Source organism: Scyliorhinus torazame, chromosome 10 (assembly GCF_047496885.1).
Source record: "Scyliorhinus torazame isolate Kashiwa2021f chromosome 10, sScyTor2.1, whole genome shotgun sequence".
In the NCBI taxonomy this organism is placed as follows: Eukaryota; Metazoa; Chordata; class Chondrichthyes; order Carcharhiniformes; family Scyliorhinidae; genus Scyliorhinus; species Scyliorhinus torazame.
This window is the reverse complement of record NC_092716.1, coordinates 87135087-87159659: the sequence shown is the minus strand read 5'-3', so window position 1 is coordinate 87159659 and position 24573 is coordinate 87135087. Positions and strand designations below refer to the sequence as shown.

General features: G+C 44.9%; 1 protein-coding gene across 5 annotated transcripts in view; it reads left to right on the top strand.

Moving 5' to 3' along the window:
• The window catches only part of plekhg4 (pleckstrin homology domain containing, family G (with RhoGef domain) member 4), a 371163-nt gene that overhangs the window by 311203 nt on the left and 35387 nt on the right, over positions 1 to 24573 (top strand). For all 5 annotated transcript variants that reach the window (XM_072518380.1, XM_072518379.1, XM_072518378.1 and 2 more), the window contains 3 exons: positions 3699 to 3788; positions 4114 to 4338; positions 19345 to 19515. In XM_072518380.1, coding sequence (XP_072374481.1) covers positions 3699 to 3788; positions 4114 to 4338; positions 19345 to 19515 — 486 coding nt within the window. The remainder of the gene's footprint in view (positions 1 to 3698; positions 3789 to 4113; positions 4339 to 19344; positions 19516 to 24573) is intronic.

Here is a 24573-nt window from a genome sequence, read left to right as displayed (position 1 = left end):
GGGGGGTCTATAGAAAACTCCCAATAAAGTGACTGCTCCTTGCTTATAACTTCCACCCATACTGACTCAGTAGACAAATCCTCCTCTACTACCTTCTTTTCTGCAGCTATGGTGCACTCCCTAATTAACAGTGCCACTCCCCGTCCTCCTTTACCTCCCTCCCTATGCTTCTGAAAACATCTAAACCCCGGAACACCTAACAAACATTAATGCTCCTGTGAAATCCATGTCTCCGTAATGGCCACAACATCGTAGTTCGAAGTACTGATCCATGCTCTAAGTTCATCTCCCTTATTCCTGACACTCCTTGCATTGAAACAGACACACTTTAACCCATTCCACTGAGTGCAACTTTGCCCTATCAACTGTCTATCCTTCCTCACAGACTTGCTGCATACTATTTCTGCCTGTTCAACAGCTACCCTATCCTCTGATCCATAGCGCTGGTTCCCATCCCCCTGCCAAACTAGTTCAAACCCTCCCGAAGAGCTCTAGCAAACCTCCCACCCAGGATATTGGCGGCCCTCCAGTTTAGGTGCAACCCATCCTTCATGTACAGGTCCCACCTTCCCCAGAAGGTATCCCATTGATATCCCAATTAGGATCGGACTTCTTAGCCACTGCAGAATCCACCTCCCCGGAGCGGAAGCAAGTCATCCTCGACGCTGAGGGACTGCGCAAGTAGTTGTACACAAAGGAAGTGGAATGAACAGTTCCTCAACTTATTAAACAACAGATGGATAAATGTGCTAAAGAAATGACACAGTTTAAATGTTGTTGTTGCTGGCTTAACTGTACCACCCAAAAGATAGAAGAATAACAGTCACACCTAAACCACAATGTAGAGTAGACATATTGGGTGGGATTCTCCCTTCTGGGGACTAAGTCCCCACGCCCGCTGGAAAACGGGCGAGAATCAATCCGGACTTTTTCCTAGAAAGTCCGGGGTGATTCTCTGTTTTCAAGTGGGCTATCAGGGCCCTGGCGTGCATCCTGCAGTTCTGGCTGCCGGCGGGGCTCTGCAGTTGCGCCTGCGCAGCCGGCCTCCAGTCTGTACATGCGCGAGCCGGCCGCCGCGCAAAATGCAAAGCCCTACAGGGGGCCCGGTGCGGATGAACATTCATAGATGACACAAAAAAAATGATAAAATAAGAAAAAGATTCAGAGATAACACAAAAAAGTACAGAATGAGAGACAGATATTGAAAGACTATTTTCCATCTCTTCGCCAGAGCACAAACGCATAATACATTGTGTTCATGGTATATCTTATCATGTTGAAACATCTTACCTGCTTGACTCACCAGGAATGGCATATATGCAGTTAATCTGCAACATGTACATATAACATTGACGTTTTTTTATTACGTTGTTTTTTTTCTGTGCACATTTCACCACGCCCTTCTCCTTTTGCCTGTTTAAATGTTTATGTCAATTATCATGGTACGATAAAGTTGCCATAGTCCCAGATGACCAGAGGCTGCATTCCACTTTGAGGGGGAGAACTGACTGATGGTGATTTAATCTGTGGTTCACCACACCTCAGATGGGGGGGGCAAGGTTGAGAAGGCGGGGCCTTCACGAATAACCTCAGCCAGTGCGAGAATTGAATCCGTGCTGCTGGCCTCACTCTGCATCACAAACCACCTGTCCAATAACTGAGTTAAACTGGCCCCAATTATCATAGTAGCACAATAATCACTGCTGCGATTTGAAAGGTTTATTGTCTTGACATGTATTTCACAGAACTTGCACCTTCTGAGAGACTGAATCGCAGGCAGTGGAACTCAAGTTTATATCCTTAGTACACCCCACGATACTTGGAGCTGAAACTTTGATAAACTGTGTGGTTGTCTGCAGATAACGGAAGAAACTAATTATATTTTCCCAGGCCCAACCCCTCCCTGTCCTTTGCTAATTGCACAAACTCGTGTTGACTTCTGTCCAGCACTGAACCATCATCTACACATGAAGGAATTATGTGCTTGTTCACAAGCTAGCAAATTAATGATCCGGTCCTTTTTCCCAGTTGTTGTTCATTTGCATTACAGTGACAATTATAGATGCTTATAGGATAAGGTAGCTTCTAGTTGTGATAAGAAATAATTCAGCTGTTCATTCTCCCCGTGTCTGTGTGGGTTTCCTCCGGGTGCTCCAGTTTCCTCCTACAGTCCAAATATGTACTGGTTAGGTGGATTAGCCATGCTAATTTGCAACTTAGTGTCCAAAAGGTTAGTGGGGTTATAGGGTTATGGGATAGGGAACGGTCGTGGGATGCTCTTTCAGAGTGTCGGTGGAGACTTGATGGGCCGAATGGTGGCCTCCTGCACTATAAGAATTCTATGATATGATGTCTATTGGATTTATGCAAAAATTAAAAAAATTGAACTTGCAATGTCCTGGGCTAAACTGCAGCGCATATTGAAATTCTTCTAAATCCCTATAGCCTGCATTTCTTTCTTCTGGATATCCGTATGCCAAAATTTCAAACTGGTCATTGTGCCTCATATTGAATTGATCAAACTCATCTAGTGCTTCACTGAGACAATTTACAATAACGCAATTAGAAGAACACCACTTCAAAATAATTTACATAGCTCTGAAATGCTTTCCAATTAAGACTTTGAAAAGATGCACAGTGAACCAAAACACTGATTACTATAAACACTGTTATTTTTCAGATTAGTTTTCAATTGAAAGGCAACATGAATTGAAACACTTGTGTACATAAAAGGCAGAGTGGTTTTATTTTAGTTCTGAATCAGTTTGGCCTTTCTGAAATCCAACTTTGATATCCATAGAATCCCGACAGTGCAGTAGGAGGCCATTTGGCCTATCAAGTCTGCACTGGCCCTCTGAAAGAGCACCTTACCTCGGCCCACTCCCAGCCCTATCCCCAAAACCCCGTAACCCCACCTAACCTGCATATCTTAGGACTGTGGGGAAAAAACCATGCAGACGCGTGGAGAACGGGCAAACTCCACACAGTCAACCAAGGTTGGAATCGAATCCGGGACCCTGATGCTGTGAGGCAGCAATGCTAACCACTGTGGGAATAGTATGTTTTAGGAATTTCATAATTATGGACTATTCAAAAAATATTAACTGAATAGTTACCATTTAACTGCTCTTTGTTGAGTTGCCAAATTTGCTTAATCTTTACCACCTGGGTAGGATAGTCATCAATCTTGCGTACAAGTGTAAAATCAGTAGTACCATGCTCGTTGAGTAGCTGTGTTTAAAGAGAACAGGGTGAGAAAATTGCTGTTGGTTTATAGTATTGCCATTGGTCTGTGTTGCCTTTGAGCTTAGGTACCCTGTGGGAGTGCTGAATGGTAAATCTGACCTCTTTGGGGGAAGGAAATAATTGCCTTCGACTTGATCTTTGTGCAAACAGCCAATTTTTAATCCTACTTGCCATTCCAATCAGTATTCGAGACAATGCCACTGGAACTTGATTTGTCTCTGCATCTGAATTCCTGGGCATGTGAGGGCCTTGACTTCTGCTGCTAATTAAGAGATTGAATTCCAGTTCTGGAACAAAAAGATTAGGGATGCTATTATCTTAAATTTCCAAAGAGCTGTCATAATTATTTGATCACCGGGTTGACTGCTAATTTTAATTTATTTATATGAATTATTTCATGGTGAAAAATGGTAGAAATATAAATTAAATATAACATTTTAACTTTTTTACAGCAAGACCAGTTTGGCATGTATGCATTGTATAGCAAGAACAAGCCCAAATCTGATGCTCTGCTTGCCAGCCATGGCAACATATTTTTCAAGGTAGGCATGTCAGATGTTACACAACATTCATTCAGTAAAATCCTGCTTAGAAAATGATTACAAAATAATTATATTGTCCAATTTTACATTTTCTGGATAGTGGAATTGGGCATGGTCTGTTGACATTTTTCAATTAAAAAGCCATATTTAATGAGGTTGTACTTAGGCATTGTGCTCTGAACCATGATTATTTGCTATTTTATCTTCCTTTGACTGAACATTGACTTTAGTGCAGTATTATCCTTTTATTAAACTGCAGCTCCCGTAAAAAATTAATATGTCTTCTCACTATACTGGTTTTACTTCTGTCTTTGTGTTATTTTAGTACAAACAACTACAACTGGGTGATAAGATGAATCTGGCTTCCTACCTGTTGAAACCTATCCAACGGATGAGCAAGTATGCACTGTTACTGAAGGACTTGATCAAGGAATGCAGTGCGGTTCAGGAACAGGAGCTTAACTACCTCAGAGCTGCAGAAGAAATGGTGAAATTTCAGCTTCAACATGGCAATGATTTGCTGGCTATGGATGCTATTAGGGATTGTGATGTAAGTCTATGTTGATCCTTTAACTTTTTTGAGAATTTTATAGATGGAGTAGTGACTTTTCATGCTTCGAGATGCTATTCAATGAATAGGAAACTTGGTAGCCGTGAGGGCTATAGTTGGATTTGTTTATTGTCACGTGTACCGAGGTACAGTGAAAAGTATTTTTTCTGCGAGCAGCTCAAACAGATCATTTAGTACATGGAAAGAAACGAAAATACATAATAGGGCAACACAAGGTACACAATGTAAAAACATAGACACCGGCATCGGATGGAGTGTAGTATTAATTAGGTCAGTCCATAAGAGGGTCTTTTAGGAGTCTGTATCAGCGGGGAAGAAGCTGTTTTTGAATCTGTTCGTGCGTGTTCTCAGACTTGTATCTCCTGCCTGATGGAAGAAGTTGGAAGAGTGAATAATCCGGATAGGAGGGGTCTTTGATTATGCTGCCCGCTTTCCCAAGGCAGTGGGAGGTGGAGATAGTGAATGGATGAGAGGCAGGTTCATGTGATGGACTGGGCGGTGTTCACGACTCTCTGAATTTTCTTGCGGTTTTGTGCCGAGCAGTTGCCATACCAGGCTGTGATGCAGCCAGATAAGATGCTTTCTATGGTGCATCTGTAAAAGTTGGTAAGAGTCAGTGTGGACATGCCAAATTTCCTTTGTTTCCTGAGGAAGTATAGGCGCTGTTGTGCTTTCCTGGTGGTAACATTGACGTGGGTGGACCAGGACAGATTTTTGGTGATGTGAACATCTAGGAATTCGAAGCTGTCAACCATCTCCACCTCGGCCCCATTGATGCAGACAGGGGTGTGTACAGCACTTTGCTTCCTGAAGTAATGACCAGCTCTTTAGTTTTGCTGGCATTGAAGGATAGATTGTTGTCGTTACACCACTCCATTAGGTTCTCTAACTCCCTCCTGTATTCTGACTCGTCGTTGTTCAAGATGCAACCCACTATTGTATCGTTAGCAAACTGGTAGATGGAGTTGGAACCAAATTTGCCATGCAGTCGTGTGTGTACAGGGAATATAGTAGGGGGCTAAGTACACAACCTTGCGGGACTCCGGTGTTGAGGACTATCGTGGAGGAGGTGGTGTTGTTTATTCTTACTGATTGTGGTCTATGGGTCTGATGTGGACCAGTTGCGGCGGTATGCAAATTGCAATGGATCTAGCACCCTGAGAGTATAGTGTTGATGTGCTTCATGACCAACCTCTCCAAGGACTTCATTACAATTGATGGCAGGGCCACCAGATGGTAGTCATTGAGGCACATTGCCTGGTTCTTCTTTGGCACTGGTATGATGGTGGTCTTCTTGAAGCAGGTGGGGACCTCGGAGCGGAGTAGGGATAGGTTGAAGATGTCCAGGAACACATCTGGTTTGCACAGGCACTGAATGCACGACCAGAAACCCCGTCCGGACCCGTCGCCTTCCGAGGGTTCACTTTCAGGAAGGCCGATCTGACTTCGGAAGCTGTGACGGTGGTTGTGTGTGTGTCCGGTAGTGCTGGGGCAGTCGGTAGCGGATTGATGGTTTCCTGCTCGAACTGAGCATAGAATGCATTGAGTTCATTGGGGAGGGGTGCGTTGCTGCCAGAGATACTGCTCGGCTTTGCTTTGTAGCCCATTGTGTTGTTTAGGCCTGCCACAACTGACGAGAGTCTGTAATGCTAGTCTGTGACTCTAGCTTGATCTGATATTGTCTCTTGGCATCCCGGATGACTTTGCGGCGGTCGTACCAGGATTTCTTGTGTAGATCAAGGTCGCCTGACTTGAACGCCTCAGACCTGCCCTTCAGTCGGGAGTCCTGGGCAGCACGGTAACACAGTGGGTAGCATTGTTGCTTCACAGCGCCAATGTCCCAGGTTTGATTCCAGGCTTGGGTCACTGTCTGTGCCGGGTCTGCACATTCTCCCTGTTTCTGCTCCGGGCGCTCCGGTTTCCTCCCACAAATCCCGAAAAGACATGCTGTTAGGTGAATTGGCCATTCTGCATTCTCTCTGTGTGCCCAAACAGGTGCCGGAATGTGGTGATTAGGGCCTTTTCACAGTAACTTCATTGCAGTTTTAATGTAAGCCTACTTGTGACAGTAAAGATTATTATTATTATCTCCCGATTAAGCCATGGTTTCCAGTTGGGGAAGGAACATACTGCTTTCTTTGGAACGCAATCATCCACACATTTGCTGATGAAGTCTGTGACGGTGGTGGCATACTCATTTAAGTTGGTTGCTGAGTTCTTAAATATGGACCAGTTCTCTGTCTCCAAGCAGTTACGTGGGAGCTCTTCTGTTTCTTCGGACCAACACTGTACGACCTTCTTATTCTTAGCCAGATTCTCCCGCTTGAGTTTCTGCTTGTATGCCGGGAGAAGAAGCACCGTCTTATGGTCGGTCTGATTTACCAAAGTGCAGTCGGGGGATGGAACGGTAGGCGCCCTTGATTTTTGAGTAGCAGTGATCAAGAGTGTTGTCGCTCCTGGTGGGACAGGAGATGTATTGATGGAATTTTGGCAGTACACTCTTGACGTTGGCCTTGTTGAAGTCCCTAGCCACAATGAACAAGACCTCCGGTTGTTCTGTTTCATTGTTGTTTATAACTGTGTACAGTTTCAGGTGGAGAGATATTAAGTTGGTCCCACAATGGTCAGTGCTGATAGCCTAATGTTTTCAATGTACATAAAGATATAGAAATTAACTGTAAGGTGATTAGATTAACTGATTGCACAAGACTAGGGAGAGCAATAGAAACTGAGGGAGCAGTAAAAGAGATATTTGTAATGATTCAGATCAGTTAAGGCAGTTAAACAGATGCAAGACAAATATTACACATTCACCACAAAATGTGGCACGTAAGTATAAAATTGGTCAAATAAACTTTGAAAAGCACCTTACAGATAAGCACTTTCTTTTTTTGAAATATATTTTATTGACATTTTTCAAACAGAGATTTTCCATTTTTACAACTTAATAAAGGAATATGCATTAAACGTTATTTAAATAATATATTAAACTAACAACAAATGAAAAAAAAAAGAGAGAAACAAAAAGCAAATATCAACAACTGGCAAAAAACAAAGACACCGGATAATACTCTCCCCCCCCCCCCCCCCCCCCCCCCCCCCCCCCTGGGTTGCTGCTGCTGTCTTTTCTGTTTTTCCATTATCGTTCCGCGATAATTCATTTCTGGGAGGTAAGTTTTTCCTTTAAAAAGCACTTACCTTCACAGGAGCAGGCCGTTGGATTTCGGCGGGAGCGGTGCGCAAGGCATTTCTGGGAGGTAGGTTTTTCCTTTAAAAAACACTTACCTTCACAGGAGCAGGCCGTTGCATTTCGGCGGGAGCGGTGCGCACGGCATTTCTGGGAGGTAAGTTTTTCCTTTAAAAAACACTTTTCTGTTTTATTTTTTTCGACCCGCGGACGTCTGGGAAGGTCCTTCCCCCCAACCAATAAATTCTGGTGGAGAGGAAACCCGAGACACTACACGTGTAGTGTCTCCCACCCACCCTCCTCCTCTAACCTAATAATAAGATCCAGGTAAGTGCCATATTATATTATTATTAGCATTGTTATATTATATTATTAGCATTGCGCAGGTCAAGGAGACAGCCGGAGTGAGAGAGATACAGACAGTGAGAATTTGGTAGTTTGGTGCAGTAAGGTAACCAGGAAAGGTAAGTGGTTAATCTAATTGTGCTGTTTTTCAGTTAAAAGTGCAGGGTAGTGTCTGATTGGCTGAAGCTGCCCCCACCATAAACTTAAATTAAACTAATTAATTAATTAGTGATGGCTGGTCAGGTGATGTGCTTGAGCTGCTTGATGTGGGAGCTGGCAGATCCCATTGCGAGCTGCAGCGACCACATCTGCAGTAAGTGTTGGCTGCTCGAAGAGCTCTGGCTCAGAGTTGATGAGCTGGAGTCTGAGCTTCAAACACTGAGGCACATCCGGGAGGGGGAGACTTACCTGGACACTATGTTTCAGGAGGCAGTCACACCTGTCAGAGTAAGTAGTTTAAATCCTGCCAGTGGCCAGGGACAGCAGGGTGTGACTGCAAGTCAGGCAGGTAAAGGGAACCAGCAGTCAGGAACTCAGGAGTCTCAGCCCTTGACCCTGTCCGACAGGTATGAGGCACTTGCTCCCTGTGTGGATGGCGAACAGGGCTGCAGGAAGGATGAGTCAGCTGACCAAGGCACCATGGTTCAGCAGGCCATTCAAGGGGAGGGAGTAAATAGGCAAGTTGTAGTTGTCGGGGATTCTATTATCAGGGGGATAGATAGTATCCTTTGTGAGCAGGATAAAGAGTCCCGCATGGTATGTTGCCTGCCCGGTGCTAGGGTGCGGGACATCTCTGACCGGCTTGAAAGGATACTGGAGAGGGAGGGGGAGGATCCAGTTGTTGTGGTCCATGTCGGTACCAACAACATAGGCAAGTCTAGGAAAGAGGACCTGTTTAGAGATTATAAAGAGCTAGGATTCAAATTAAAAAAACAGGTCCTCAAGGGTCATAATCTCCGGATTACTGCCAAGCCACGTGCAAATTGGCATAGGGAGGCAAGACTAAGGGAAGTTAACACGTGGCTGAAAGAGTGGTGTGGGAATGAGGGGTTCCTTTTCATGGGACACTGGCATCAGTTTTGGGACAGGGGGGACCTATACCGTTGGGATGGTCTCCACCTGAACCGAGCTGGGACCAGTGTTCTGGCGAAAAGAGTAAATAGGGTGGTCAATAGGACTTTAAACTAAAGATTGGGGGGGGAAGGGAAAGTCAGGGAACCAAGAGGTGAAGTAATCAGCGGTGAGCGTAGCTGCTTAGGAATACAAAAAAACACAAACAGACAAAACTCAAGAGTGGTTACGATTGTCCCCATCCCACAAAATATGACACAGCGTATGGAAAGGCTCAGTAAACCAAGGTCCACCACACTAAGAAAACAAAAAGGGACGGTCAATAGAGAATTAAAGGTGCTATATTTAAATGCGCGCAGTGTACGGAACAAGGTAGATGAGCTTGTGGCCCTGATTGTGACTGGCAGGTATGATGTGGTAGGCATCACAGAGACATGGTTGCAGGGGGTTCAGGACTGGCATTTAAACATCCAGGGATTCACAACCTATCGAAAAGCAGGTGGGCAGAGGGGGCGGGGTTGCCTTGTTAATTAGGAATGAAATTAAATCAATAGCACTAAACGACATAGGGTCAGATGATGTGGAGTCTGTGTGGGTAGAGTTGAGGAACCACAAAGGCAAAAAAACCATAATGGGAGTTATGTACAGGCCTCCTAACAGTGGTCAGGACCAGGGGCACAAAATGCACCACGAAATAGAAAGTGCATGTCAGAAAGGCAAGGTCACAGTGATCATGGGGGACTTTAATATGCAGGTGGACTGGGTAAATAATACTGCCAGTGGACCCAAGGAAAGGGAATTCATTGAATGTTTACAGGAGGGTTTTTTGGAACAGCTTGTGATGGAGCCCACGAGGGAACAGGCCAGTCTGGACTTAGTGTTATGTAACGAGCCAGACTTGATTAAAGATCTTAAAGTAAGGGAGCACTTAGGAGGCAGTGATCATAATATGGTCGAATTCAATCTCCAATTTGAAAGAAAGAAGGTAGAATCAGATGTAAAGGTGTTACAGTTAAATAAAGGTAACTACAGGGGCATGAGGGAGGAACTGACGAAAATCGACTGGGAGCAGAGCCGAGTGGGAAAGACAGTAGAACAGCAATGGCAAGAGTTTCTGGGAGTAATTGAGGACACAGTACAGAGGTTCATCCCAAAGAAAAGAAAGGTTATCAGAGGGGGGATTAGGCAGCCACGGCTGACAAAGGAAGTTAGGGAATGCATCAAAGCAAAAGAGAAAGCCTATAATGTGGCAAAGAGTAGTGGGAAGTCAGAAGATTGGGAAGGCTACAAAAACAAACAGAGGGTAACAAAGAGACGGATAAGGAAAGAGAGGATCAAATTTGAAGGTAGGCTAGCCAGTAACATTAGGAACGATAGTAAAAGTTTCTTTAAATACATTAAAAACAAACGGGAGGCAAAAGTTGACATTGGGCCACTCCAAAATGACGCTGGTAATTTTGTGATGGGAGACAAGGAAATAGCTGAGGAACTGAATAAGTACTTTGCGTCAGTCTTCACAGTAGAAGACATGAGTAATATCCCAACAATTCCGGAGAGTCAGGGGGCAGAGTTGAATATGGTAGCCATCACAAAGGAGAAAGTGCTAGAGAAACTAAGAGGTCTAAAAATTGATAGATCTCCGGGCCCAGATGGGCTACATCCTAGAGTTCTAAAGGAGATAGCTGAAGAAATAGTGGAGGCGTTCGTTATGATCTTTCAAAAGTCACTGGAGTCAGGGAAAGTCCCAGAGGATTGGAACATCGCTGTTGTAACCCCCCCTGTTCAAGAAGGGAACATGGAAAATTATAGGCCAATTAGCCTAACCTCGGTTGTTGGCAAGATTCTAGAATCCATTGTTAAGGATGAGATTTCTAAATTCTTGGAAGTGCAGGGTCGGATTAGGACAAGTCAGCATGGATTTAGTAAGGGGAGGTCGTGCCTGACAAACCTGTTAGAGTTCTTTGAAGAGATAACAAATAGGTTAGACCAAGGAGAGCCAATGGATGTTATCTATCTTGACTTCCAAAAGGCCTTTGATAAGGTGCCTCACGGGAGACTGCTGAGTAAAATAAGGGCCCATGGTATTCGAGGCAAGGTACTAACATGGATTGACGATTGGCTGTCAGGCAGAAGGCAGAGAGTTGGGATAAAAGGTTATTTTTCGGAATGGCAACCAGTGACGAGTGGTGTCCCGCAGGGTTCAGTTTTGGGGCCACAGCTGTTCTCTTTATATATTAACGATCTAGATGACGGGACTGAGGGCATTCTGGCTAAGTTTGCCGATGATACAAAGATAGGTGGAGGGGCAGGTAGTATGGAGGAGGTGGGGAGGCTGCAGAAAGATTTAGACAGTTTAAGAGAGTGGTCCAAGAAATGGCTGATGAAATTCAACGTGGGCAAGTGCGAGGTCTTGTACTTGGGGAAAAAAAATAGAGACGTGGACTATTTTCTAAACGGTGACAAAATTCATAATGCTGAAGTGCAAAGGGACTTGGGAGTCCTAGTCCAGGATTCTCTAAAGGTGAACTTGCAGGTTGAGTCCGTAATTAAGAAAGCAAATGCAATGTTGTCATTCATCTCAAGAGGCTTGGAATATAAAAGCAGGGATGTACTTCTGAAGCTTTATAAAGCATTAGTTAGGCCCCATTTAGAATACTGTGAACAATTTTGGGCCCCACACCTCAGGAAGGACATACTGGCACTGGAGCGGGTCCAGCGGAGATTCACACGGATGATCCCAGGAATGGTAGGCCTAACATACGATGAACGTCTGAGGATCCTGGGATTATATTCATTGGAGTTTAGGAGGTTGAGGGGAGATCTAATAGAAACTTACAAGATAATGAATGGCTTAGATAGGGTGGATGTAGGGAAGTTGTTTCCATTAGCAGGGGAGACTAGGACCCGGGGGCACAGCCTTCGAATAAAAGGGAGTCACTTTAGAACAGAGATGAGGAGAAATTTCTTCAGCCAGAGAGTGGTGGGTCTGTGGAATTCATTGCCACAGAGGGCGGTGGAGGCCGGGACGTTGAGTGTCTTTAAGACAGAAGTTGATAAATTCTTGATTTCTCGAGGAATTAAGGGCTATGGAGAGAGAGCGGGTAAATGGAGTTGAAATCAGCCATGATTGAATGGTGGAGTGGACTCAATGGGCCGAATGGCCTTACTTCCGCTCCTATGTCTTATGGTCTTATGATAGTCAAGGAACGGTTGCCACCGCCTGGTGAACCCCTGAGCCGATCCTCTTAACGCATATTTTATTCGCTCCAGTCTTATGAACCCTGCCATGTTGTTCCGCCAGGAAATAAAGTAGAGGTAAAACTTTCTAATTTTTTGATTTGATTTATTGTCACATGCACTGAGGTACAGTGAAAAGTATTGATCTCCGTACATTCCAGTCAGATCATTCCATACATGAAAAAAACATAGGACATGCATAAATACACAATGTAAGTACGTAGACACAGGCATCAGGTGAAACATATGGAGTATAGTACTACTCAGTAAAGAAGATGTGTGAAGAGATCAGTTCAGCCCAAAAGAGGGGAAGAAGCTGTTTTTGAACCGATTAGTGCGTGTTTTCCGACTTTTATATCTCCTGCCCGATGGAACAGGTTGGAAGAGAAAATAACCTGGGTGGGCGAGGTCTGTGATTATGCTGCCCACTTTCCCAAGGCAGCAGGAGGTGTAGACAGAGTCAATGAATGGGAGGCGATTACATGTGATGGAAGGCTGTGTTCACGACGACTCTCTGTAGTTTCTTATGGTCTTGGGCCGAACAGTTGCCATACCAGGCTGTGATGCAGTCAGATAGGATGCTTTCTATGGTGCATCTGTAAAAATTGGTAAGAGTCAATGTGGACATGCCAAATTTCTTTAGGTTCCTAGTATAGGCACTGTTGTGCTTTCTTGGTCGTAGCGTCGACGTGGGTGGACCAAGACAGATTGTTGGTGATGTGCTCACCTGTGAATTTGAAGCTGTCAACTATTTCCACCTCGGCACCATTGATGCAGACAGGGGTGTGTACGATACTTCGCTTCCTGAAGTCGATGACCAGCTCCTTAGTTTTGCTGACGTTGAGGAAGAGATTGTTGTTGTTACAGCACTCCATTAGGTTGTCTATTTCCCTCCTTTACTCTGACTCATCGTGTCATCAGCAAACTTGTAGATGGAGTTGGAGCCACATTTTGCCACATAGTCGTGTGTGTGTGTTTAGGGAGTATAGTACACAGCTTTCCGTAATTTAAACTACCGTTAACAGTCATAATGAGAGAGTTAATATATTTGGGAGATAGCTATGTTTGACCAAAATTACCTTTGTACATTCCGTACTTTTCTTTTTTTTAATAAAAATTTAGAGTACCCAATTCATTTTTTTCCAATTAAGGGGCAATTTAGCATGGCCAATCCACCTACCTTGCACATCTTTGGGTTGTGGGGGCGAAACCCACGCAAACACGGGGAGAATGTGCAAACTCCACACAGCATTCCGTACTTTTCTGATGTTCATTTTTTAAAAAAATGTATTGGTTCCAGTCATCCAATAAAATAATTCATGTTCATTATAAACTGCCAAATTAAATTGAAAATAATGTGGAAATATCTGTGGCTTAATTTTACACTCCTAACGTAGCGTGTTCTGAGTGAGGGCGAAAAGGAACACAAAATAGCATGGACTGGATTCGCTTCGGGATCACGCCCGGCCCTACCCAACCCAGATGCAGTTTTAAAGTGGTGGGCAGGGTCTCGGACTGGAAACCTGCCCATGCTCGTTGGATCAGGATGCCAATTAGAAAAAGTCTTCACCCTCAGCACAGTGGTTAGCACTGCTGCCTCACAGCGCCGGTGACCTGGGTTCAATTCCAGCCTTGGGTCACCGTCTGTGTGGAGTTTGCGCATTTTCTCCGTTTCTGCTTGGGTTTCCTCCTGGTGCTCCGGTTTCCACCCACAGTCCAAAGATGCGCAGGTTAGGTGGATTGGCCATGCTAAAATTGGCCCTTAGTGCCAGTTAGGTTACGAGGGTGGGGTGGGGTGGATAGTGGAGTGGACCTGGGTGGAGTGCTCTTTCAGTGGGTTGGTGCAGACTCAATGGGCCAGTGGCTGCCTCCTGCACAGTAAAGACTCTATCCCAGGCCTGATTTGGGGCATCCTCCCCTCAGGAAAAATGTAATGTGTGGCTTGCCCACCACCTGCCTGACGTACCTCAAATTTTACAAGGGTGTTGGAGGCATTGGACACTTTACTTGCCCTTGGGTTTATTGAGGCCCTTCTGGCCAATTACTGACCACTTGCATGCCTCATCCTACCCCTGCCCCTTTTTTACTCAAAAGCCCAAGGTTGGAATTGCCCAGGCAAGGTGGGCAATTTTATTGGGCGAGGCGGTGTCAGGCAAGGAGGGGGAGATCCTCCTTTTTGGCTGCCTAGCCTCTCAAATCTGGCTCCCCTCCCCACCTCACCCCATCACCTCCTTCGCTCAGACCTGCCAGCCAGGATCTGTTCCTATACACTGGACCTACCTAAACCTGACCTCCATTAGCTCCTCCTCTTCAGGAATTGCCTGTAGTCCCAGCAGAGGCCATTGCTTGATCTTGGTGCTGCTGGAATTGGCAAACAGCTCTCTAAGACAGGACCTCCTCTCCAGGTGGAAGCGAAAGTCTTGGCCTCAACCAGTTAATGCCCCAACCATTGTTAAATGGCTGCAAGGCAGCTGGTATCGGCAGAGATGCATTCCCCATCAACGCGTTGGGTGCTGTTGGTGCGGGAAACCCTGACATCTGAAAAATCCTGTGCATAGTGCCCTGATTCATTTATTGCATATGAATGTGCATTGAATAATTGTGTAAAAGAATTTTGGATGGCTGGAAATGCATGCAGCTCTGTGTGGCCTATCCATCTTTTTATATATATGTTACTACAGCCATTACTTAATATGCAGGACCTCATAAAACATTGGGCTTTGTGCAAAATAACACAACATGTTGTATGTTCTTTCAGGCAGTGAAGAATTCATAATCTTGCCCTATAATTAATGCAAGACAGCAGTACAATTGACTTGGACAAATGGCTTGAACCCAACACCATGATTACCGCCTTAAATCATTCTTTGGTATCCATTGCGTATAATTATACATTTCGTGGAGACTGAGTGGCGCACTAAATTTTTACATTGCTATTTCACCTTCTGAAGTCTGGGCTTTAAACTACTCCAGATGATGAGCTGTAATGCTGCTCTTTCAGAGCAGCCAAAAGTTAAGATGGCTTGAATCCAGTCAATGCAAGTGGGACCACAGTACAAAGCTATACAAAATGTAATTGGCAAAGTTGCTCCAAGAGATACTAAGGATACTTAGTGTGGGTAGTTTAAAAGCATCCCACCAGCATAGAAGGGGATGCTCTTCAAAGTTTGGAGTCTGGATGATAATATATAGAGGGATCCATACTCTGCATCTGGCTTTTTTGCTCCTGACCTTAATACTGAAATTAGGTACCAAAATTGGAAACTGATTCCATTCTTCAGTACGAGCATTCCACATTTTGCTAGTCATATGACTTCATCCAAATATTTAGATTAAATGATGTGTTCTGCTTCCATTTGCTGAGAAGGCTTTATTTTGGTTTTGTGTCGTAAGTAGTTCTTCATCTCATCAATATCTTCACGTCTAATGAATTTTAGGAGGATTCCTAAATATATTGTATGGTGAAAGAAAGAATGTGCATTTTTACAGCACCATTCACAATGTTGTAACGTTCCCAAGCATTTTACAGTCAGTGAAGTACCTTTGAACTGAAGTACAGTTACAGCATAAGGAAATATGCAGCCGCCAATTTACAAAGAAAATGACCAAATACTCTCGATTGTATTTCTTGATATTAGCTGATGGATAAATATTGACCAGGAAATCAACATAACTTCCCTGTGCTCCTTCAAACAGGACCATGGGATATTCTGTATCAAACAGATAGAACAGATGGGCTCAGTTTAATGTCTCATCTGAAAGACCATGGATGGAATTTTCCAGCCCTGCCAGTGGCGGATTTCATGGCAGACCAGAGCCAAAAATCTGGAGAGAACATAAAAGTTGGAATCCTGCCGACAGAAAAACAAATTGGACTTGCCCCCTCACCACTTCCAAGACAGACTGAGTCCTGGTCGGACCCACGATGGGAATCCCATCTGTGGAGTGAGAAGAGAGCTAATTTTTCAGGCCTGGATGACTCTTTGTCAAAGCTTTGACAAAGAGTCATTCAGACTCGAAGCGTTAACTCTCTTCGCCCTTCTCTCTCCATGGATGCTGCCATACCTGTTGAGATTGTCCAGTATTTTCTGCCTTTGTTTCAGATTCCAGCATCTGTAGTAATTTGCTTTTATCTTCAAAGTCTACATTAATACCTTTTCATACTTGTTTGGTGAATGTGCTCACGAAGTAATCTTTATGCAGCGCAATGTTGTCTCCTTAATCACCTCCCTGCTCATGATGGGTGCTGCGAGTGTTGAGCTGGGCCATTCAGGGCAAGTGCCGCTGCTGTTGAGAGCTGTGCTGCTCATGGTGGGTGCCATGGGTTTTGAGCTGGGCTACTCATGGTGGGTGCTGAGCTGGGCTGCTCATGGTGGGTGCCGCAGGAGCTCCTGGAGTCAACAATCCCTCCTCCAGACTCAGATCTCTCCCTCTTGATGTGGGCAAGCTTAGGCTGCATGAAGACAAATGGTTGGATTGTGATGAGAAGCGATGGTGCAGAGGTTTGGAAGCATGCATGTCCACTGTATGCTGAGCCCTCCCCAGTAAGGGCTGAAGATGCTGTTTGTGCACAATGATAGATGAGTGCTAGTGAATATTTGAACTTGCAAATAGAGGGTACTTGTGTGTGTTTTGGCACCAGGATCTTTGACCCCATGAGGTGACAATGAGTGGAAGAATCCGGGCCCACTCCACCACATTCAGCGAGCAGCTCGTCTATGCATAATTTGAGGTTTCACGCGGAAGATCGGGCTTGAGAATCTGACCCACCAATCAGTGGGAAACGCGCCGCTAATCCTGCCCGCCACGACACTTAGTCTGCGGAATGTAAAACTCTGCCGCACATCTCTGATAGTGCAGAACCCCTGCAATGGTACACTAAATACTAAAAAGAGAATGAATCGTAGAATTTACAGTGCAGAAGGAGGCCTATCGGCTCATTGAGTCTGCACCGGCCCTTGGAAAGAGCATCCTACCCAAGCCCACACCTCCACTCTATCCCTGTAACCCAGTAACCCCACCCAACCTTTTTGGACACGAAGGGCAATTTAGCATGGCCAATCCACTTAACCTGCGCATCTTTGGTCTGTGGGAGGAAACTGGGGCACCTGGAGGAAACCCACCCAGACACAGGGGGAATGTGCAGACTCTGCACAGACAGTGACCCAAGTTGAGAATCGAACTTGGGACCCTGGAGCTGTGATGCAACTGTGCTAACCACTGTGCTGCCCTCTGGGGCTTCTCTTGTCATCCCAAATGCTCAAAAATTCACCCTTTTGAAAAATGGTTATTTTCCAGCGTGTTGCCATGTACATAGTGAATGAGCAGCCATTATCTCAATGAAGGTACCAAGTTCATCTAATCCGCCCATGTTGGCAATTACTGCATTCCTGGCCATCTCATGCTGTATAAACTCACAGGGTCTGTATTGCTGGGTTTTATTAACATGATGAATGACAAGTGAATAATTAGAACATGGTTTAATCACATTTTGAAAATATTTTCTCAACCTTTATTTGAATAAAAATTACAATTGCTGGCATACAAACACAATTTAATTATGCATCCTGTTCATTTGGGCTGAATGGTCTTTTTCTGTGACATATACCGTCGTATAATTCTATGTAATTTATTTTCCGGTGGGGCATCTCCATGGCCCAAACGTGCTGAACAATGATTGGCGAGCTTGTGCTGAAAGAAGTCAGGCAATGTTATTATGCTAGCACATTTTACAGCGCTATCTCTACCATTATTATGCGTTGACAAGTCTGTCATTTCAGATTTCTTCCTTCATTTGAGCTGGTGAACTTTATGAACTGGATTTGCTGGGGAAGGATGGGCAATTGTCCCAGAGAATAGAAGTAATTAAGTGCTATGAAGAGGACCCAAATGGCCCGGCGCTCTCCTTATTCCAAATGTAATCTGTGTCTGGCTGAAAATGGAATTCATAAAACCTGTAAATTAAGGGCACCTTGGGAACTGGTATCAGTTTTCCTTTAATTGCAGGTGCCTTAATTTTCAAAAGTCATTCTATGTACTGCAAAGATTTTCATACAATGGGCAAGTCTATATCCTTGGAGGCAGATAAACCATTGATAGAGGGATACAAGCATTCAATCCCAAAGACAGTGGTTTCACGGTCACTGTAGATGCTGGGTAAAGAGCTCTCTATTTCACAAAACCCTTTGCCTTCTCACTGACAGCACACATTAACCTCAGAAGAATTTGAGAACAGAAGGGAGCAAGTTGCAGGGAAGTCCAACTGAAACGTAAGAGTTGGAAACTACATGCAGTTCCACAGTGCTTATCTGGATATGTTACCCAGGAAATGTTAGACAGAAAAATAGCTGTCTAACTCCTAACAAAACTGACCCCCTAATCACTCACAGTGACACCCCCCCTGGACTTGACTCAACTTCTCTCCCCACTACACTAACTCAAGCTTACACCCTCCCCATCTCTTGTTCTGACTCAATTGTTCCTTTCAACCACATTAATCAACCCCCCCCCCCCCCCCCCCAACACAATCATCCAACTAACCCCTGATTAAATTTAACTAGCCAATGATCCATCCATTGACACTTAACTTTTAAACTTACCTTCCAGAAACTAACAACCTAAAAGGGGGGGGAGTGGCTTGTCTTCCCCTACCCCCTCCCCCACCACCCACAATGCTGCAATGGAGCTCTTTCTGGGACCACACACACTTCGTATTCTGAAGAAGCTGTGTTCAGAAGACGAGGCCAGAAATGGGGAGCACTGTCAGTGCTTTGAAAAGTTTGATCCAATGCTGATTGCCGCTTCACGGAAGATCTGGGCTATTGGTTAGCAACAAGGACACTACATGGAGCGAGAGAAAGTTATTTTTTCATGAGTGTCCATTTACACAGGTTTCACTGTAAATATCATTATAAATGTGAATGAAACTTTATTCTTTTTCCAAAATGACTTCATGTTAACTCTGTTGAATCTTGTGATACTTGGTAGGCAATGGAATGTGGTCATTGGAATCTTAACTTTGCAAAATAAGACAATTTATTGTCACAAGAAGTGCATTAATTAAGGCAATGTTTTTAAATGATCTGGCTATATGAAAGTAGATGGCTGGAGACTGAAAGTAATTTGCTTAAATTGTGCCAAAACAGGTGAACTTGAAAGAGCAGGGCCAATTAGTTTGCCAAGATGAGTTCACTATCTGGTCTGGGCGCAAGAAGTACCAGCGACATGTCTTTCTGTTTGAAGACCTTATTCTTTTCAGCAAACCCAAGCGGATCGATGGTGGATTTGATGTCTACATCTACAAGCATTCCTACAAAGTAAGATACTGATAATATTGCATAATCTGTATACATTTAGTTTGTTACAAGTGTGAGGTTTATACGGTCATTAATTTTTGGACTATATCTTTTGGTTTGTAAAAATGTTTTAGCTTGGGACTGTATCTTTAAATTTCCAGTAAATTCATAGAATCCCTACTGTGCAGAAGGAAGCAGCATGATGGCACAGTGGTTAGCACTGCTGCTTCATAGCACCAGGGACCCAGGTTCAATTCTGGCCTTGGGTGATTATGTGAAGTTTGTACGTCCTCCCCATGTCTGCGTGGATTTCCTCCGGGTGCTCCGGTTTCCTCCCACTGCCCAAAATTTGCAGATTAGGTGGACTGGCCATGCTAAATTGCCCCTTAGTGTCCAAAGATGTTTAAGTTAAGGGGTTATTAGGATAGGGTGGGCGAGTGGGCCTAGGAAATGTGCTCTTTCAGGAGGTCAGTGCAGACTCGATAGGCCGAATGGCCTCCTGCACAAAAGAAAAAAAGAGGCAATGCACGGCCCTCGGAATGAGCACTACCTAGGCCCACTCCTCCACCGTATTCCCGTAACCCTACCTAACCGACACGTCTTTGGACACTATGGGGCAATTTAGCATGGCCAATCCACCTAACCTGCACATCTTTGGACTGCGGAAGGAAACCGGACATATGGGGCAGCTATGCTAACCACTGTGTCACCAGGGTCATGTGACATGCTTCATCTGGCAGTAAAGCTGGATAATTTTGATGTGAAAGGTCAAAAGAAAAGGCAGATTATTTCATTAAAATGGAGGTGCTGGATGTTTAGACTCCGAGATAATGACAGCTGTTTCTAAGTCCACAATGAGAAGATCCAGAAGTCCCTTAACACCCAAAAAGGTGTTATTGATATCAAGTTGTAAACAGTTATGCTGGAACCTGTCCCTTTGTTTTCTAAGATGAAAAGCAGTGGTGACCAGAGGTAGCTGATTAACAGTTTTACTTTATGTTCCCTGTTGCCATGGAGAGAAGGGTAGAGAGAATTCCTCGAGGTGGTGATGGCTGAGTTGAGGGGGGTGGGGAGAGACCCTTGATCCGTTTGGTGACATAGAATGTGCGGGGGCTGGAGTGCCTGGAAAAGGGGCAAGAGCTTTTGCTCACTTGAAGAGTCTTAGGGCCGATATTGTGCTGTTGCAGGAGACCCCCTTGCAGGTGAAGGATCAGGTAAGGCTCCGTGAGGGTTGGGATAGGACAGATGTTCCACTCTGGCTTTGATAGCAGGGCCGAGAGAGTAGCAAGCCTGATTAGCAAAAGAGTCTGGTTTCAGATGGAGAAGGTGGTGGCAGTTCAGGGCGTCAGATACATCATGGGCACGGGGTTGTTAGAGGGTATGTCCGTGGTTTTGACGAAAATATATGCTCCAAATTGGAATGATGTAGATTTTATGAAGAGGATGGTGGCGGCTATTCCGGACATGGATATGCACCAGTTGATTTTGGTGAGGGGAGATTGGAATACAGTCCTGAACCCAAAAGTGGATTGCTCCAAGCCAAAGTCATTAACTCCTTCGGTGTGGGGGGAGGTGCTAGCAGCATTTATGAGAGAGATTGGGGGGGGGGGGGGGGGGGGGAGCGGATCTGTGGCGGTTTTTGCTCCGGGGGGCAGGGAATTCTACTTTTTTCACCAGTACAATAGGTCTCGCAGATCGATTTCTTTATAATGGGGGGGATCTCTGTTGTTGGGGGTGAAGATAGCGGAATACTCTGTGACTGTTACCTCTGACCACGCTCTAGACCTGGTGGATGTGGTTTTGGAGAGGGGGCCTGGAGTTTAGATGCATGGCTGTTAGCAGATCTGGGGTTTTGTGCAAAGATAGCACTGGTGATTGAAGATTATGTAGGGTTCAACAAGAACGGGAAGGTCTTTTTGGTGTTGTGAAAGACCTTGAAGGCTGCGGTGAGAGAATTTCAATTAAGGCACAGATTGTTAGGGAGGAACGGCAAAGGCTGGTGGATGAAACTTTGGAAGTGGGCAGTAAGCGGAAGACCCCACCCAGAGCTGGCCAGCAAGAAGAAACTGCAGACGCAGTTTGATCTACTGTCCACGGATAAGTTGGTGCGTCAGCTGCAGCACGTAAAGGAGGCAATGTACGAATAAGGGGAGAAGGCCAGTCATTTGTTGGTTGGCCACCTTGAGGCAGCAGGCAGCCTCCCGGGATATCGTTCAGGTTCGGGACACGTGAGGTGGGCTGGTGTATGCAGCGGAAAAGGTGAATGGGGTGTTTAACGCGTTTATAAAAGGTTGTACAGGTCGGAGCCACCAGAGGATGAGTCAGACATGATGGAGTTCCTGGAGGGATTGAAGTGTCTCACAGTGGAGGAGGAAGATTGGGACGGGTTAGAGGAGCCACTGGGGGTTGAGAAAGTTCGGAGGCAATAAGGAGTAAGCAGACTGGCAAGGCACCAGAGCCGGGCGGGTTCCCGGTCAAATTTTATAAAAAGTTTGTCGATTGGTTGGTACCATTGTTGGTGGAGGCATTTGAAGATTCAGTAAAATGGGGTCACTTCCGTAGACATTGTTGCAGGCACCTACCCCGTTCCTATTAAAGAAAGATAAGAATCCGGTGGACTGCAGGTCATACCAACTGATCTCTTTATTGAATGTGGATGCAAAGATTTTGGCTAAAGTGTTGCTGTTCAGGTTCGAGCATTGTCTCCCTCAGGTTGTTGGGGAGGATGAAATAGGGTTTGTAATGGGTAGGCGATTATCCTTTAACGTGCGGCGCCTGTTGAATGTGATATTGTCCCCATCGGAAGAGGGAAAAACAGGAGGTAATTGTGGTGTTGGATGCGGAGAAGGGGCCTTTGATAGGGAGGAGTGGAGCTACTTGTTTGCAGTGTTGGAGCAGTTCGGGATAGGCCCATGTTTGGATCAGGGTTAAGTTACTGTATAAGGAACTTAAGGCCAGCATCCATATGAATAATATGAGCTCAAGATATTTCCAGTTGCATAGGGGAAAGAGGCGAGGGTGCCCTATGTCCCCTCTCCTGTCCGCTTTGTCGATTGAGCCTTTGGCCATCGCTTTGAGGAATTTGGATAAGTGGAGGGGGATTATGGGGTAGGGGGGTGCGGTGGAGCGTAGGGTATCCCTGAAACCAAAAGAGAAAATGCTGGGAAATCTCAGCAGTTCTGGCAGCATCTGTAATGAGAGAAAAGAGCTAACGTTTCGAGTCCAGAAGACCGTTTGTCAAAGCCTGATATTTTACTATTGGGTAGCGAATGCAGAGAAGGTGTTGGGCTGGTATGGGGATCAGGAAGTAGTTTGGTAAGGATGGAGTCAGGTTCATGCAGGGGGCAGAGAATGTGGGCATTGGTGACGGCCTCACTAATGTTCTTCCTAGGGAAATATTTGGGCAACCCGGTGGTGGTCGTTACATTGAAAATATGGAGACAATTTCAGCAGCACTTTAAATTGGGCGCAGTATCAAATATGGTGTCTATTTGTGCTAACCATATGCTCGAGCCGGCACGATTATATGCCATGTTTAGAGGTTGAGAGGATAATTGGGTGTAAGGAATGAGGAATTTGTTTCTGGAAGGGTCGTTTGCGAATTTGGAGAAGCTGTCAGAGAGGTTTGGACTCCCACCATCAGAAACTTTTAGGTATCTGCAAATTTTGACTTTGCGAGGAATATTCCCATCGTTCCCGGTAGTGCTGCCATCGTCACTGTTGGAAAGGGTCCTGTTGCTCGTGGGGACAGAGGAGGGGAGTATTTTGGGGGTTAAGGCCAAAAGGGAGGAGGAGTTGGGGGGGAATTGGAGGAAGGTGTGTGGTGTGAAGAAGTCCTTTGAAGGGTGCATCTTTGAATACAAGACTTGGGCTTATACGGTTGAAGGTGGGACACAAGGCGCATTTAACAAGGTCTAGGATGAGTCAGCTATTTAATGGGGTAGAGGATAAGTGTGAGTGGTGTGGGATGGGCCCAGCCAGCCATGTACATATGTTCTGGGCATGTCCTAAGCTTGTGGGATTTTGAGTTTCCTTCTTCAGCACCATGTTGGTGATTCTACAAATTGAACTAGAGCCCAGTCCCTTAGAGGCCATATTCGGGGGTGTCAAACCAGCCGGACCTGCAGACAGGGCCGGATGTCCTAGCTTTCATCTCACTGGTTGCGGGTTCTGTTGGAGTGGAGGTCAGCTTCTCCACCCAATTCCTCCGTATGGCTGGGGAATCTTATGGAGTTTTTACACCTGGAGAAAATTAAGTACAGCATGAGCGGTGTAATTGAGGGGTTCTACAAAATATGGCAGCCGTTTATTTTGTACTTTAAAGAGCTAGTCACTGTCCGCTTTTAGGGTAGGAGGGTGGTAGGGTTTGGAGTGGGGGGGGGGGGGGGGTACTATTGTTTTTTGTTTGGTTTCCTGTTTTATCGTTTTGTATTTGTTTTAAAATATTTTTTTTAACAGATTTTGAGATCAGATGCCAGAGATATTACAGAGGAGGCTGTTGCAGTGTTGGCCTTGTATAGTCTGCAGCCAACTGGGGGTTGAGAACAAAAAGATAGATTTTAGCCAGGACAGCACGTTAAGCGGAGAAAATGCTGACTCTGGTTTCGCATTCAGAATGTGGGTGGGATTAAGCTTGCACGCCGTTTGAAAACTGAGTCTGAGGAGTTTGAATTAACTAGGCTGGAGTGTTCTTCAAGCTGAATTTAGAGGGAGAATCCCCAGGATATCTCTCACGGTGGAAGATAGTATTGGGAAAGAGAAAGGACAGAAGTAAACCCTGAGGAACTGCATGTCACATCGGATTGGTTCCAGGAGATTTGATGTCTAGCAGAATTGGGGTTTTTAGTTGTCAAGAAAAGTAGAAAGTGGCAAACTGTATTTAATTGTTTAAAGTATAGGTTGTCTATGAAAAGAAAATTGTGTCTAATTAATAGTGATCTTTAGTAATTGCAGCAAAATTTATTTTAAAATATGAAATCTTTTCAAAAATAATTGGAAGTTTAAATTTCTCTTTAACTCAGTTTGTTGTCGATATGTTAATTATTGCATCCTGATGGTTTTTTGATTGTCCAGAATGTT